The following is a 12963-nucleotide window of genomic DNA, read 5'->3' on the forward strand; positions in this document are numbered from 1 at the left end:
ATATATATACACACACACACACATTGTTTCTTTGTGGGAGAGGATGAAATGGGAACATATGGTCGTGATGGAGCAGCATTGTCAATACTTGCCCTGAAGGCCGCGTTGTGGATCCAGTTGGAACGGCTGCAGAGAACAGCCCTCTGCACTTCATCCCTGTTCTGTTCACATGTTTCTACCCAAATCAACTCTGTGAAGTCGTTGTCACTGCCTCATCTCTCCTCTATTTATTTGGCTGCCTCGACAAATGATTCGAAGGCCAAGCTGTGGCAAAACGAATGACGGGGAGCTCTAATGGCTCCCGAGGTTCCACTTCCACTTGTTTCTATTCATGTTTGAACTTGTGGAAAAGGAGACTGAACAACAGTTTCTTTTTTATCTTTTTAAAACGCCGTCTATAGATCCGAGACACTAGGTTTCCAATTGTTTTGAACTGGACTCGTAAGAATTTTGAGGAATTAGGCACTGCGTCTTGGAATGTGGGGAGTAGAGACTGCAGTGTCGTTATCTGTTGTTTACGCAGAATGAGGAGCTGCTGATGCAGATGAAGCCTTAAAATGATGAGAGTTTGTTTTATTACACACAATAAAACAATGACAGTATTTTCCTCATTGTATTTCCTATCAGCAGATTCAATAAAGATACCAAATCTAACAATTACTTAAACCATCCCATTTGTTATACAGTAAGTGGTGCTTATGTAGTTAAATTACGCGTCCCATAGTCTGAGCAACAGTTTTTTATTCAGTGAAATGGCCTCTAAAGATTCACTGACTACACTTTTATTGCTGCTTTTCTTCCACCAATGTCTGCTAGTGGCACTGTCCTTTCTCTGAGCAGGAAACAATTAACTATAGGTAATATTTTACTGTCAAAAAGAATTAAGTGGATGTGGGGTTTATGATTTATGCTGTATTTAGCATCTTGTTGTAGTGATTAGCAAAGGTTAGTCTTGCTGATTCTGAATATTAGTCTCTGCAAGTAGAACATGCAGGTCCACACATCGACTTTGAGAGTCACAAAATGTCCAGTATCTACAAATGTAATTGTTTCCATGACGAAAGGCAGCCAATTTAAAATAATACGTATAACGGGAAAGGTTTTGAAGGCAGAATGTCAGAAACAGTAAGAGATTCTTGAAGAGACAAAGGCCCAATTTCAAGGCATCAAGTTACAAAGTCTAATTTCTTGTAAGTCATGTTTGATACATACAGCATTTTTTTAACAACTAAACCTAACATAATTACTTGATTGCGCAGTAAAACGACACTTGATGCCTAAAAATACATGTTGAATAAATTGCCTACAGTCATGCTTCTGTTTCATAAAATCCACATCAGTTTTGAGAATTCTAACTTGGGAACATCGTCCCTTCAGTAACCACTTCCTTCCTGAAGAGAGTGCTAATTTTGCATCCTTTTGTTTGTAAGTTCACTGATTGTTGTGAATAGGGTTTGGACATTTCAAAGCAACTCGTCGTTGGTCATTCTGGTGGACTTTTTTTGGTGAATTTCTAATCATTTCTCGGCTTTGTTGCATAAAAAAATCTGAGGTGGACTGATTGAGTTGCAGGTTGAGAAGACTCGATGCTGGTTTCCTTTTAAAGACTTTTGTCTCCTTGTCCTTATGAACCTTTGTTTCATTTCCTGTTTGGTGTGAAAGCCAATAAATGTGAGGTGAAGCCTCCAGCAACACTTGCAATTCAAGGAAACAACTTTATAATCAGACAAACTTTTTTGGGGGGCTTGTGTCTCGATGTATTTCAAGCATTTTTAGAGTTTTCACCTCACCAGATCTTTGACACTTTTCACACACTTTGGGAGTCGGTGAAGTTGTGCGAGAAACTTTTGGATTTCTGCAAATAGACGAGAAAAAAGGTCTGATTTATACTTGGAGAAAAAAAAATTGATTGTTGTGGTGGCTTATACAGATTGTTGAGGACAACACGATGATTGTAACGTATGCTACTGCAATATTATACTAATTGTATATTTTATGAATTTAGTGCGGCCTTATTTCAAACAAATTTGCAGATACAAATTTGAAAGAAAAAAAAAAGATGCGATTCATATTTGATTTATGTACATATATACTAAGTCCGCTCTTGCTTCCCAGTGGTGGTGAGCTCTCCACTTCCTGCCTGTTCATTTAGCAATGCCTTTTTAGGACTGTCATAATTACTTCCGAGTCTCAGTGTTGTTTCTCAGGCTACTTTTTGAATTCTTGGTTACCAGATACGTGCTGTAATACACATTTCTTCTTTTCATCTTCATGTCTCTTTCCGTCTGTTTCCCTCCTGCCCCTTCTGTCAACATTTCCCGGTCCAAGACGTGTCACGTTTGCTTCGTCCATCTCCCACCCCTGCGCCACGTAGACTTGTGGGAGCTCGTCTGGAATGTTATGTATCCACCCATCATGTTTCTTTTGGTCTCTTCCTGTTTTCCTGTGCCTCCGCTTTACGCAGGTGTTGCCATGCCGAGCAGGTTGGTGGTTAGCAAGGGAATAAGATCTTAGCAATGAGGCCGCTCAGATGATGACAGGACACAAACAAGCTAGCTGAATGAGTCTTATCTCACCTCACGGTGCCGTGCTCTTGTCAACAACTATAGATGGACTCATTCTCGTGAACAAAATGTTATCCATTGACTAATGTGCATATATGCCTTGATGCTGCAATGGTTTTAAAGCCACACAACCTGTTTAGCACAGCACAACATTGTCCAGAAGGGTGTTTTTTACATCCTTTCCACTCCCTACATTTGTGATTACAAACTAGATTGAAAAGATACAATAGGCTCACTTACTCCCCAAAACTCCAAACAATCTCATGATGTGGGATATTATCGCAGCCCAGAACAGAGGAATGAGGAAATCACCCTCCTTCCCTCAGTGTTTAGTCTCTGAGCTTCGCCTTGGCTTTGCAGTTAACCTTTACCCAACCATTCATACAGCAGAGTGGCATGTAGGCCTGTTGACTCTAGATAAGAACAAACAGGACCTTAAATCCAATGCAGTAGTGGTACAAACTATATTTTACCTGAAACAGATTAGGTAACACTTTATTTGAAGGGGGGTGAATAAGACAGTCATAAACATGACATAACACCTGTCATGAACATGAATAAGCCTTCATGAATATTTATGACTGTTGTCATAAAGCGTCATTCTGTAAATTATGATACTTTTAATACAAAGTTGACATTAACCAAGAAATCATTACTGATATAAATTTGTTATAAAAGTATTACTGACTGCACTTTAAAAATTAGGTAACTTTATGTTATTAAAGGTAAAGTTTAAACAGTAATGATTTCTTGGTTAATGTCAAGTTGTCATGACAAAGACATTTTGAATAATGTTAACTTTGTATTAAAAGTGTCATAATTTACCAAATGACGTTTTATGACAACAGTCATAAATATTCATGAAGGCTTATTCATGTTCATGACAGGTGTAATGTCATGTTTATGACAGTGTCATGACAGTCTAATTCAATCCCCTTCAAATAAAGTGTTATGTGCTCTATCTTCCTGGTTTTAGTGAGAACACGAGCAGCAGGTTCTGGATCACCTGCAGCTGTTTGATTGATTTATTAGTCAGATCTGTGAAGACGCTGTTGCAGTAATCAATGCGGCTAAAGATAAACGCATGGATGAGTTTCTCTAGATCGTGHTGAGACATAAGTCCTCTAATCCTGGAGATGTTCTTCAGGTGATAGAAGRCCGACTTTGTGACTGTCTTAATGTGGCTCTGAAGGTTCAGGTCAGAGTCCATCACTACTCCCAGGTTTCAGGCCTGATGAAATATATGTGAAATAATAGGATTGTTCAGTTATTCCCAAAGTCCGTCAGTCATTTAGGCTTGCAACCTGTGGAACCCTAAAGCAGAAATATCGGCTATTAAGACTAAACTAGTTTTATATTCCAATTTAAGATTAGCTCCTTTTGTTGAAGAAGATGAAAGATAACATAACACCGATTGTTCAGTTGTGCGTCTGAAAATAATGAACTTTAAGTATGTAACACTAGTCCATTGCCTGTTTTATGCATCTGATAGCGCTGCATATCTAATTGTTTTCCACCTAATGCTTTGTGGCAATTGTATCACACCTTACAGTAGCTACGTAATACAATGAAATGTCCACCAGTGCTACTCCAATGTTGCAGCAAAAATGACACTACTTAATATCATGCTGCACAGTGTATGCGGCAATAACGATTCGCTAACCTGAAGTGACTCCACCAGGAAGGCAGTCCAACTTATTTTTTTGATTTGTCTACTTGAGAATGCTCACAGACTATAAATAGAGCTTTAATCTTTCATCTCCAGACGGTCATGTGATCATTAAGTAAGAAAACATGATCACAGCAAAACTTTTGTATTCTTTAAACTGTAGCAGACTCTATATTTTCCATCTTTTACCCATATATCCATACACTATGCAAGAGAGGATTGCAGATGTGAGAGGATGCGACGACTCACAAAATATCCTTAATTTTTTCATGTGTGGCCAGGCCAGGGTCCAACATCCAACAGGTTATTTTTTTTGTTTGTTTGTTTGTTTCATTTCAAAACAAGAAAAAGTCAGACAGTAGCTTGAGTTGTAAAATTAGATTTTTTTTTAGGACTTAAAATTGAAAATGAGCGATTTTTGATTTCACTTCACTGTTCCTTATGACACATGGTGATTATCAAAAGCAGCACCGTGTTTCACAATGATGTATGTTTTTTTATCACAACATGCTAAGGGATTTTGTTCTCAAAATGTAGAACTGGATAAAAAAAACAAAAAACATTTCAAGTTACTGATCAAAATAAGTTGATGGTGTTTTGCCAAGGATGATAACATAATTATACCACAATTACTATAAAACAAGCTAAATAAAAAGTTGAAAAAAGATTAAGGACTCCATGCAAAAGGACCACTTTCCATGGGATTATTTCCACCATGTCTTTTTCTGGGTTGGGTTCATTCTGCAGCTCTAATTACATTATTATGACATCACTCCTTCCTGACTGTGAGAGAACAACCCTCACAATGTTTGTCCTTCTCAAACTTGGCTGGCCTTATTTTCTCTTCTCCTTTCCCCACATCCGAGTTCCTCCCTTGACGCTCTTTTCTTCCATTTTTCTATCCTTATTCCTTCGTTTCTTTCTCTTCAGTTAAGGAAGCAACATTTTCCCACAGAGCATGCATGGCACCGAAAAGGGCTGAGCCATTGTTGCCTCTTGAAGTGAGGGGGGGAGAGGATGGACTGACTTCCTGGCTGCCAATGTTGAGCCTCTGTCAGCGTGAGAAAAGGCAAGAAAGACGAGTCGATGATCACAAAAAAAAAAAAAGACTCGACGGATCCAGTGTAGCTAGAAAGAGTTAGAGGCTAAACGACCTCATCTCTTTCACCTCTTTCACCTTTTGATGTAGTTTCTTGTTTTCTCTTCTGTCACTGCCACGTTTTTTGCTTATTACACAGCAGCTCAGCAAAACTGTAAGCTAAACATAGAACCGTGGGGAGGGAACACCGCCGTGTCTGCGGGCATTTGAATGAAACCCCAAAAGACGCAGGTGCCGTGTTGATGTGTCGGTGAGCGGGCGAGCTTGCAATTTTAAGATCCTCCACAGGTGACCTAATCTCAGCATATTACCACGGTCTTACAACACCGGGTTGTCCCGAATAACAGCGCTGTCTTTTTAACTGGGATGTGGACAGAGGGGTGTGTCCGGGGCCAGCAGACATCCTTAGGGAGTGCTGTGGTGTAAGTCAGAGGGGCAGAGGCTCCGGCTCTGTTCCCAGAGATCCAGTAGTTGCTCGGGAAGCTGTGAGAAATGCAAATCCAAATTTCGGTCGCGCTTTTTGGAGCTCAGAGAGGATCCGCGGGACCATGTTTCACATTTTCAGTAAATCGTAAGTGTTTTCCCCTCTTTTTTTAAATGCCTCTTTCACGCTCGTGTGCTTGTCGCTGGCGATAGCTGCAGCCCCAGCTGTTGTGGTTTACGGAAGGGGGAGAGAATAAAAACAAAAACTGTGCTTCTGCATCCACCCACGATCGACTCGGGCTGCATCCAGCCTGGATTTAGCTGCCTTAAATGTCATAAAGTAGTTGCTGCATGAATTATACATGCAAAGAAATGCCATGATGGTTAATTAAAAAGAGGAAAAGTACAGAACTCCTCAGGAGCTGGGGAAGGCTGCGAGAAGAAGAAAAAACAGAGACATGTTTAGACTCGAAGATGAAAAAAGGAAATTCATTGCCAGAGGCGAATCTCAGCTGTTGACTGCAAACAAGAGCTCGGTATTGACAATTTAAAGCCGTTTGTCTGCTAAAATCACACCATCTGTTTAGCTCCTGTAATTATATATGCACCGACGAAAACACAAAGTCGAAGTTTGTCTTCTGATATCTTTGTATGGAGTTTTGCCGCGCCGTGTGGGAAGTAGCTCTCTGCCCTCCCTCTCCTCCACGTGAACTTGAGTGCTCGCCTTCTTCTTTGTCCGCTGCCAAAGGGGTGTTTGAATATTCAGGTCAAGAAGTCAAAAACTGCACTTCCTCATCTCCTCCACATGTTGCCCGTCCACTTCCATGACTGTTTATGCAGAAGCTGAAGAGAAAAGATGTGTTACCAATTGATGGATTTCCTCAACTTGTTCTAAATGATGTAGCAGCAGTTGTTTTTTGGGGGTTTTTTGCCAGGCATAGGTTCCTATAAATACAAATGTGTCCTCTAAACAGGCGAGCTGGCCCATTAGCACATGGGCACAGATGGACATGCTTTCTCCCTGACGCCGGTGTACTTGGAGCATTCTCAGCCAGAGCTGACTCATACATTCTAATGCGGTGCTGTTTTGCTCCTAATAGTCCTATTATTGTTGCAGTTGCTGGTTTTACTTCTTACTTCTACAGCTAAAGGGGTTACATAGCGAATCGATAATGGCTAATGAGGAAAGACAAAGAGGAACTGCAAACCTCGGAGGAAAAAAAAAAAAAAAAAAACATTCTTCTGTGTGTGTGATATGAGTTGGCCTGATACAGTGTGGGATTTTTTATTTTTATTTTTTTACAGAATATTGACCTTGATTAAATATATTCATAGCTGAATGGTCATATTGTATTGACCCCGATTTAAAACAGATTGTGTACAATATGATTTTGCTGTTTTTATTTAAATCAGGCAAAGAAATTCCTACTGCTGCTAAAATAACAGAATACGCTGATTAACACTGTTGTAGCAACATACCTTTGATATGTCTTTTACTTTTCAATTAAATTACACTATCCTGATTGAAAATATTAACATTTTAGCAAGTAGTTTTAATGTTCTTATTGTAAAAATCGCTTAGCTTCTGGGATTAGCATTGGCATTTTTAATGTTGTCTGGTTAGTTAGGCTTCTCTGGTAGCAAACCTGCAATTGACTGCCACTCGTAATTTCTTGCTTAGGCAGGTATTAACATTGTTGCCTTAATGAAAGTGATGGGCGATGGAAAAGTTTGTCTTCCTTCCACCAGCAGAACAGCAGGCGAAGGAATGGCAGCACCCTTCCACCATGCGATACGGCCGAATGTCCAGAAAAGCTCTGCTGAGTCTGGCACTTTGTCTGGCATTTAAAAATAAAAGGAGATGAAACTGTTGGAACTGTTTCATGTAAAATGTTTGCAGCCTTGAAACCAGAACTTTATAAATCTGACAGTTTGGTGTGACAGAGATGGATGCCGAGATTTGGGAGCTGATCGGCTGTAGAGGACCGTGAAGACAGCAGCTGGCAAAAAATATTTGGATTTATGTCCCAGTAAAATTACACATAATACTTCCCGCATGTTCATGATGTCGCATGGTAAGTTATTTTCTGCTGCATTTTATATATATTAGAGATGTGCCGTTCAGGTTTTTTCCTGCCGATACCGATCACTCATGAGGCGCAAACGTCCCCATTCACTCAGTGCGTTATAGTTACACATGGCTTAGGATTTCTTGCTGCACGTTTGCGCAGTGCGAAGGAAAAAGGAGACCAGCTGCACAGGTAGGCTGCGAAATGAGATGCAGGTGATCGGTATCGGCAGCAAGAGACCGTGATCGGCGATCACCAATCATACACTTTTTCACGGAAATTGGGCAATTATGATCGGTGGCCGATTGATCGGCACACCACTAAAATATATATATATATATTCGGGTGCTCCTTCAGTTAAGAAAACAGTTTGATACAAATATATGCTTATTTCCTTTGAAAAAATACAAACAAAACTTTCTTCTGCTTATAAAAAAAGTTACTTTTACTTGAAGTAAAATTTTAGTGAGGTACTGCTTACTTTTTATTTCAGTAAAATATTACAGTGGTAAATTGGCTTGTATTTAAGGAAGACTTTGTCAAAGTAACAATATTTTTATCCTCGTTTTGCCTCCTCACACGTCTACAAGAGAGGGCTAAGTAATGCTAATGGGCTAGTGATGCTAATGCGCAACTTCAGCAGTTTATGAGCCATGGAGATGTTATACTTTTCTCCACCTCCTCAGGTTCTAATGTTACAGGACAGTGTCTCAAACTGCTGACACACACAGACCCTCAGGCTTTTACTGTAAGGATTGCTGAACGGCCCAAAGTCAGTGATAGGTTAGTTAAGTGGACAGTTATGGCCCTAATTAGGCCAACGTTTCCACCACCCTGTCTCACTTTGTTATAACCATTTCATCTCTGGCCTCATTTTCGACCACTTGTCCTTGTCTTTTGTTCCTCTGTGGGGTTTTTTCTTCTTTTTTTCCTGTGCAGAATTTAGGTGCTTCGCAGACAAATTGGTGTCAGAAGCACTTTTGGAGAGATTTCTTTTTTCTTTTTATGATGCAAACAGTGTTTGGCTGAAGGAGGGATAATAAGCTCGCCCAATCTATAGAATCATGAAATGGCTTAGTCATTATTTTATTGGCTGTCACGTAGCTCAGTTCTGCTATTTTTGGTCATGGAATGAAATAGGGCTTCTTACAATTAGATATCTGTGCCGGGGTTACAAGTTATTTCACCTTCAAGGAAAACAAAATTCTGAAGATTCTTTTGCTGTAATTTTCTCAGTTTAACATTGTTTTCTAAAAGCTAGAGAATTTTAATATGAAAGAGAGTGATCTGTCTGATTCACACCAGGACAAACATTTTGCAAAGCAGATTTTTTTCATGTTGTATTTGCACCAGACATTCACATGCACAGACTGCATCATAAAAACTAAAAAGGGTAAATGGTTATTTTTAAGGACTAACACGGGAAAACTGTTGCTTTTACCAATTTTCCACATGGTAGCACCAGATTTTGGTAGAAACAGTCTTATAAAGATGATTTCCAAAGAAAAAAAATTTTTTCCGTAATGTCGTATAATTGGGGCTACACAGTGGCGCAGTTGGTAGAGCTGTTGCCTTGCAGCAAGAAGGTTCTGGGTTCGATTCCCGGCCCCGGTCTTTCTGCATGGAGTTTGCATGTTCTCCCTGTGCATGCGTGGGTTCTCTCCGGGTACTCTGGTTTCCTCCCACAGTCCAAAAACATGACTGTTAGGTTAATTGGCCTCTCCAAATTGCCCCTAGGTGTGAGTGTGTGTGTGCATGGTTGTGTGTCCTGTGTGTCTCTGTGTTGCCCTGCGACAGACTGGCAACCTGTCCAGGGTGACCCCGCCTCTCGCCCGAAACGTTGGCTGGAGATGGGCACCAGCACCCCTCCCGACCCCACTGAGGGAAAAAGGGTGCAAGAAAATGGATGGATGGATGGATGGATGGATGGATGGATGGATGGATGGATGGATGGATGAATGTCGTATAATTGGATAATGGAAAAATAACAATGTGAAAGCCTACTTTGCAGAAGCTAACTTTTGCTTTCCATGGTAATGATGTGAAAATTCACATTTAAAAACGTTTAAGAAACAGCAATGCAAAGTTTAGTTTTCTTTTTTTTTTTTTTTGCCTAATTTTGGCCTTCACCTTTCCTACATACAAGCGAACGTGCTGCAAATAAATGTACCAAAAGCAGAAATATGTCCTCTAGGCTAAGTTGATGTTAATGTTGATACTCGACTCAGTGTTCAGTTTACTCCACTTCTCTGCTGTAACTTTTTAAAGAATAATAAAATACATTCAGTACTGTGCCTAAGCTGAAAAGGAAAAAAAAGAAAAATAAAACAAAAACAAATGTTGAGTTTTAGTAATGAAGCCAAGCGGGACACAGAGAAAAGGAAACATCAATATGTCTTTGTGGTGGTGGAAGCTGTAATGGGTCTAAGTACCTTTATTTGCTTGCCTGGAACATCTTCCCATTGTAATAAATTATTAAATCCCTTACATAAGGCAGTATAAGAAGCAATTTTAAAAGTTGAAGCTCTAAAGAAGAGTCTGGTTCACTGTTTAATCAGCTTAGTACTGTCTCTAGATATTTTTATGGCCTTGGATGCTTTAAGTCAACATCTGTGCCTGGAAGAAGAATAATCCATCCAGACCAGAGTGACTATCAATGTGTATTGATCACGATCCATCATTTTTGATGGTTTTTGTTGTCTTCAGTTGGATCAATAATGCATTGGTGACCGCTAGCGTGACATTTGACCTTAGCTCCGGCTTAAAGAGTCATTCATTAGCGTGACCTATGACCTCATAGATTCGTTCCGAATCCCCAAGTCGGAATACCTCTGCCACGAACGAATCCTCTGGATAAATACTTTAAAAAAACAACAAAAAAACCCTCGAAACAGAGCTGTCGGACAAACACTCAAGGAGAGAAAAATAATGTGCGAGATGATCACACGTGTTTAAGAACTCAACATCCCTTGCAGATTGTCACCGGGTATTGATGTCCTTTGCAGTTGGCTGGTTTGATCACATTTGCAGCCAGCTGTTCTGTTCTCTCTCAATCAACTCTCAACTCGGGAGCTGAGCCCCAGTCCGCCCGCGCTGGTGCAGCTTCGCGCCGCTCCGTATTTCTCTCCAGCAGTGAGCATCCTAGCAGATGTTACACCGAATTAGCTCCCTGCTTAGAAGGGAGTCGGCGCTCTCGCTGTAATCAAGCTGCGTAGGTGTGTGTGCGTGTGTGTGTGTGTGTATTTTTTTTACTCCAGACAGCCTGGCTCGGTGGCTGCGTTGTTCTTCCACCACCTGAGCTCGGTTACTAGCCAGCCTTTCATCCCAGAGCACGGCATGTCTGCCAGTAGTGTGAGTCAGGCGACTCGACGGGCTCCTATCCTGGGGCCTGCAGGGTTGATCATTTAGCATCCTTTTCCTGTGAATGCTTTTTCTCTCTCTCTTTGTGTAGGTTTGTCCTTGTTTTTACACGCGTCTCATTCGTTCATTCAAATGCCTCCATGCTCCCTGCAAATGAAAGGCTGGCTTTGTGCAGAGCCCTGCTCTATCTTTAGTTAATGTTTGCCTCCCTCTATAGATCTAACTCCTTTTCACTTTTTTGTGTTTATGAAAGCAGTCGAACCATAGCTTCAGCCTTGCTTAGCACAGCGATTCTTAAAGTAGCATCCGTCTTTTCTTTTGTCTCCCTGTAAGCTCTCTTTTGTTTCGTGCGCATCAGACTGGTGACAAGAAAACCTAAAAAGAGGACAGCTACCTTGTCTGACTAATGCATTGGACATGCATCAACTTGTGTGTCAGGCATTGGTTCGAACATACATTTCTATGCTCCTTTTCCCTCACAGCCAATCAAAACTCCCCGTTTCCGAGGACTGATGAACAGGATAGAAATGAGCTGGGGGTGCGTGTGATATATATGTAAGTCCAAGGGATACCGGATTAACCTCTGGAGATTTGGACGCTCGTGTTTGGCTCTGCATCGGTCTTCATCTCTAGACATCCCTCCCTCCACATTCGTTATCAAATGAACTTTGTTCTGCCGGATCCCCCCGTCTGACCTGATTGGCTACCGAAGCCTGTAGCTACATGTCAGCACAGCTCACACGTCTGCCGTTCTGCACCAGTAGCATCTGACAGCAACCCCTTTTTGTCTCCCTGCCTCCACTCGAACTTCCATTTTTTCCTGACATTTCGCTGCTAGCCAGACGTTTGTGTTTATTGTCTATATTCTCCTGCCGCCCGTCAGCCAACTGTGTGGCTGTCAATCGACAGATGGTAGGTTGATGCACGAAAAGTGCGCTCCTCCACGGCTTTAACCTGACCGGTTTGCCGTTGGACCAAATGGTTGTCGAAGGTCGGAAAAGATTTAAAAAAATGTAACTAAGCGGGATTACTCACCCTACGGACTTAAACAGGCAGACCAAATATGTTCAGGTCAAGTGAGAAATCAAGTTCCATGACAAACTAATCTGCAGACACTTAGCTTTTTTTTAAAGCATTTGCTCATTTCCTCTATGTAGTCATCAATGCTTTGGAAATAATGGTCATATAATCTTAGATGCATGAGTTATTCCTCGTTTTATTTACCATACTGTGCTGTTTTTGTTAATGGTGAATCTTATTTTCATCTTGTTGAAGTTGGGTCCTCTCTTCGTTTTCATTTATTTAGGGTGAATGATTGTTGCTAGGCAGTAAAAGCTGATTGGTTGAGGCTAGAGATGTGCTGATCAGGTTTTTTCCTGCTGATTCCGATTCAGATCACCCATGAGGGCCAATCACCGATACCGATCACATAATTATTATTTTTAATCATAAGCACTACTGGTAACATTACATGGAAAAAGGAACCATGAATTCACCTTAATTTAGACAAAAACTTGTTTTTAATAACCTTTTCCCAGATCAAAACAAAACAGGCATTGTGCAAATTGTACTGCTATTAGTAATACTATCTTTAACAGACTGAAAACATATGAAGGCTCTGAAGAGGCTAAATAATAATAAGTCAAAATAAAACCTCTCAACATTTCCAAAAAATTCAAGTATAAAACTTAACATTCAAAGGCAAATACAGGATCCATTACAATAAACAATCCAGAGTTACTGAATGAAAACTTCCTGATAGCATGGCGGCTAGCTGAT

General features: G+C 40.6%; 1 protein-coding gene across 11 annotated transcripts in view; it reads left to right on the forward strand.

The window, feature by feature from the left end:
* The window catches only part of LOC103473386 (disabled homolog 2-interacting protein), a 183964-nt gene that overhangs the window by 111019 nt on the left and 59982 nt on the right, over window positions 1–12963 (forward strand). Inside the window, exon 1 of one of the 11 annotated variants that reach the window (XM_008423612.2) lies at window positions 5751–5903. The exons of the other annotated variants lie outside the window; for them this stretch is intronic. Within the exon in view, the coding sequence (XP_008421834.1) occupies window positions 5881–5903 (23 nt within the window). The 5' untranslated portion in view covers window positions 5751–5880. Of the gene's footprint in view, window positions 1–5750; window positions 5904–12963 lie in introns of those variants that run through there. 11 annotated transcript variants of the gene reach the window in all.

The sequence above is a fragment of the Poecilia reticulata genome, linkage group LG12 (genome assembly GCF_000633615.1).
Source record: "Poecilia reticulata strain Guanapo linkage group LG12, Guppy_female_1.0+MT, whole genome shotgun sequence".
Taxonomy (NCBI): domain Eukaryota; kingdom Metazoa; phylum Chordata; class Actinopteri; order Cyprinodontiformes; family Poeciliidae; genus Poecilia; species Poecilia reticulata.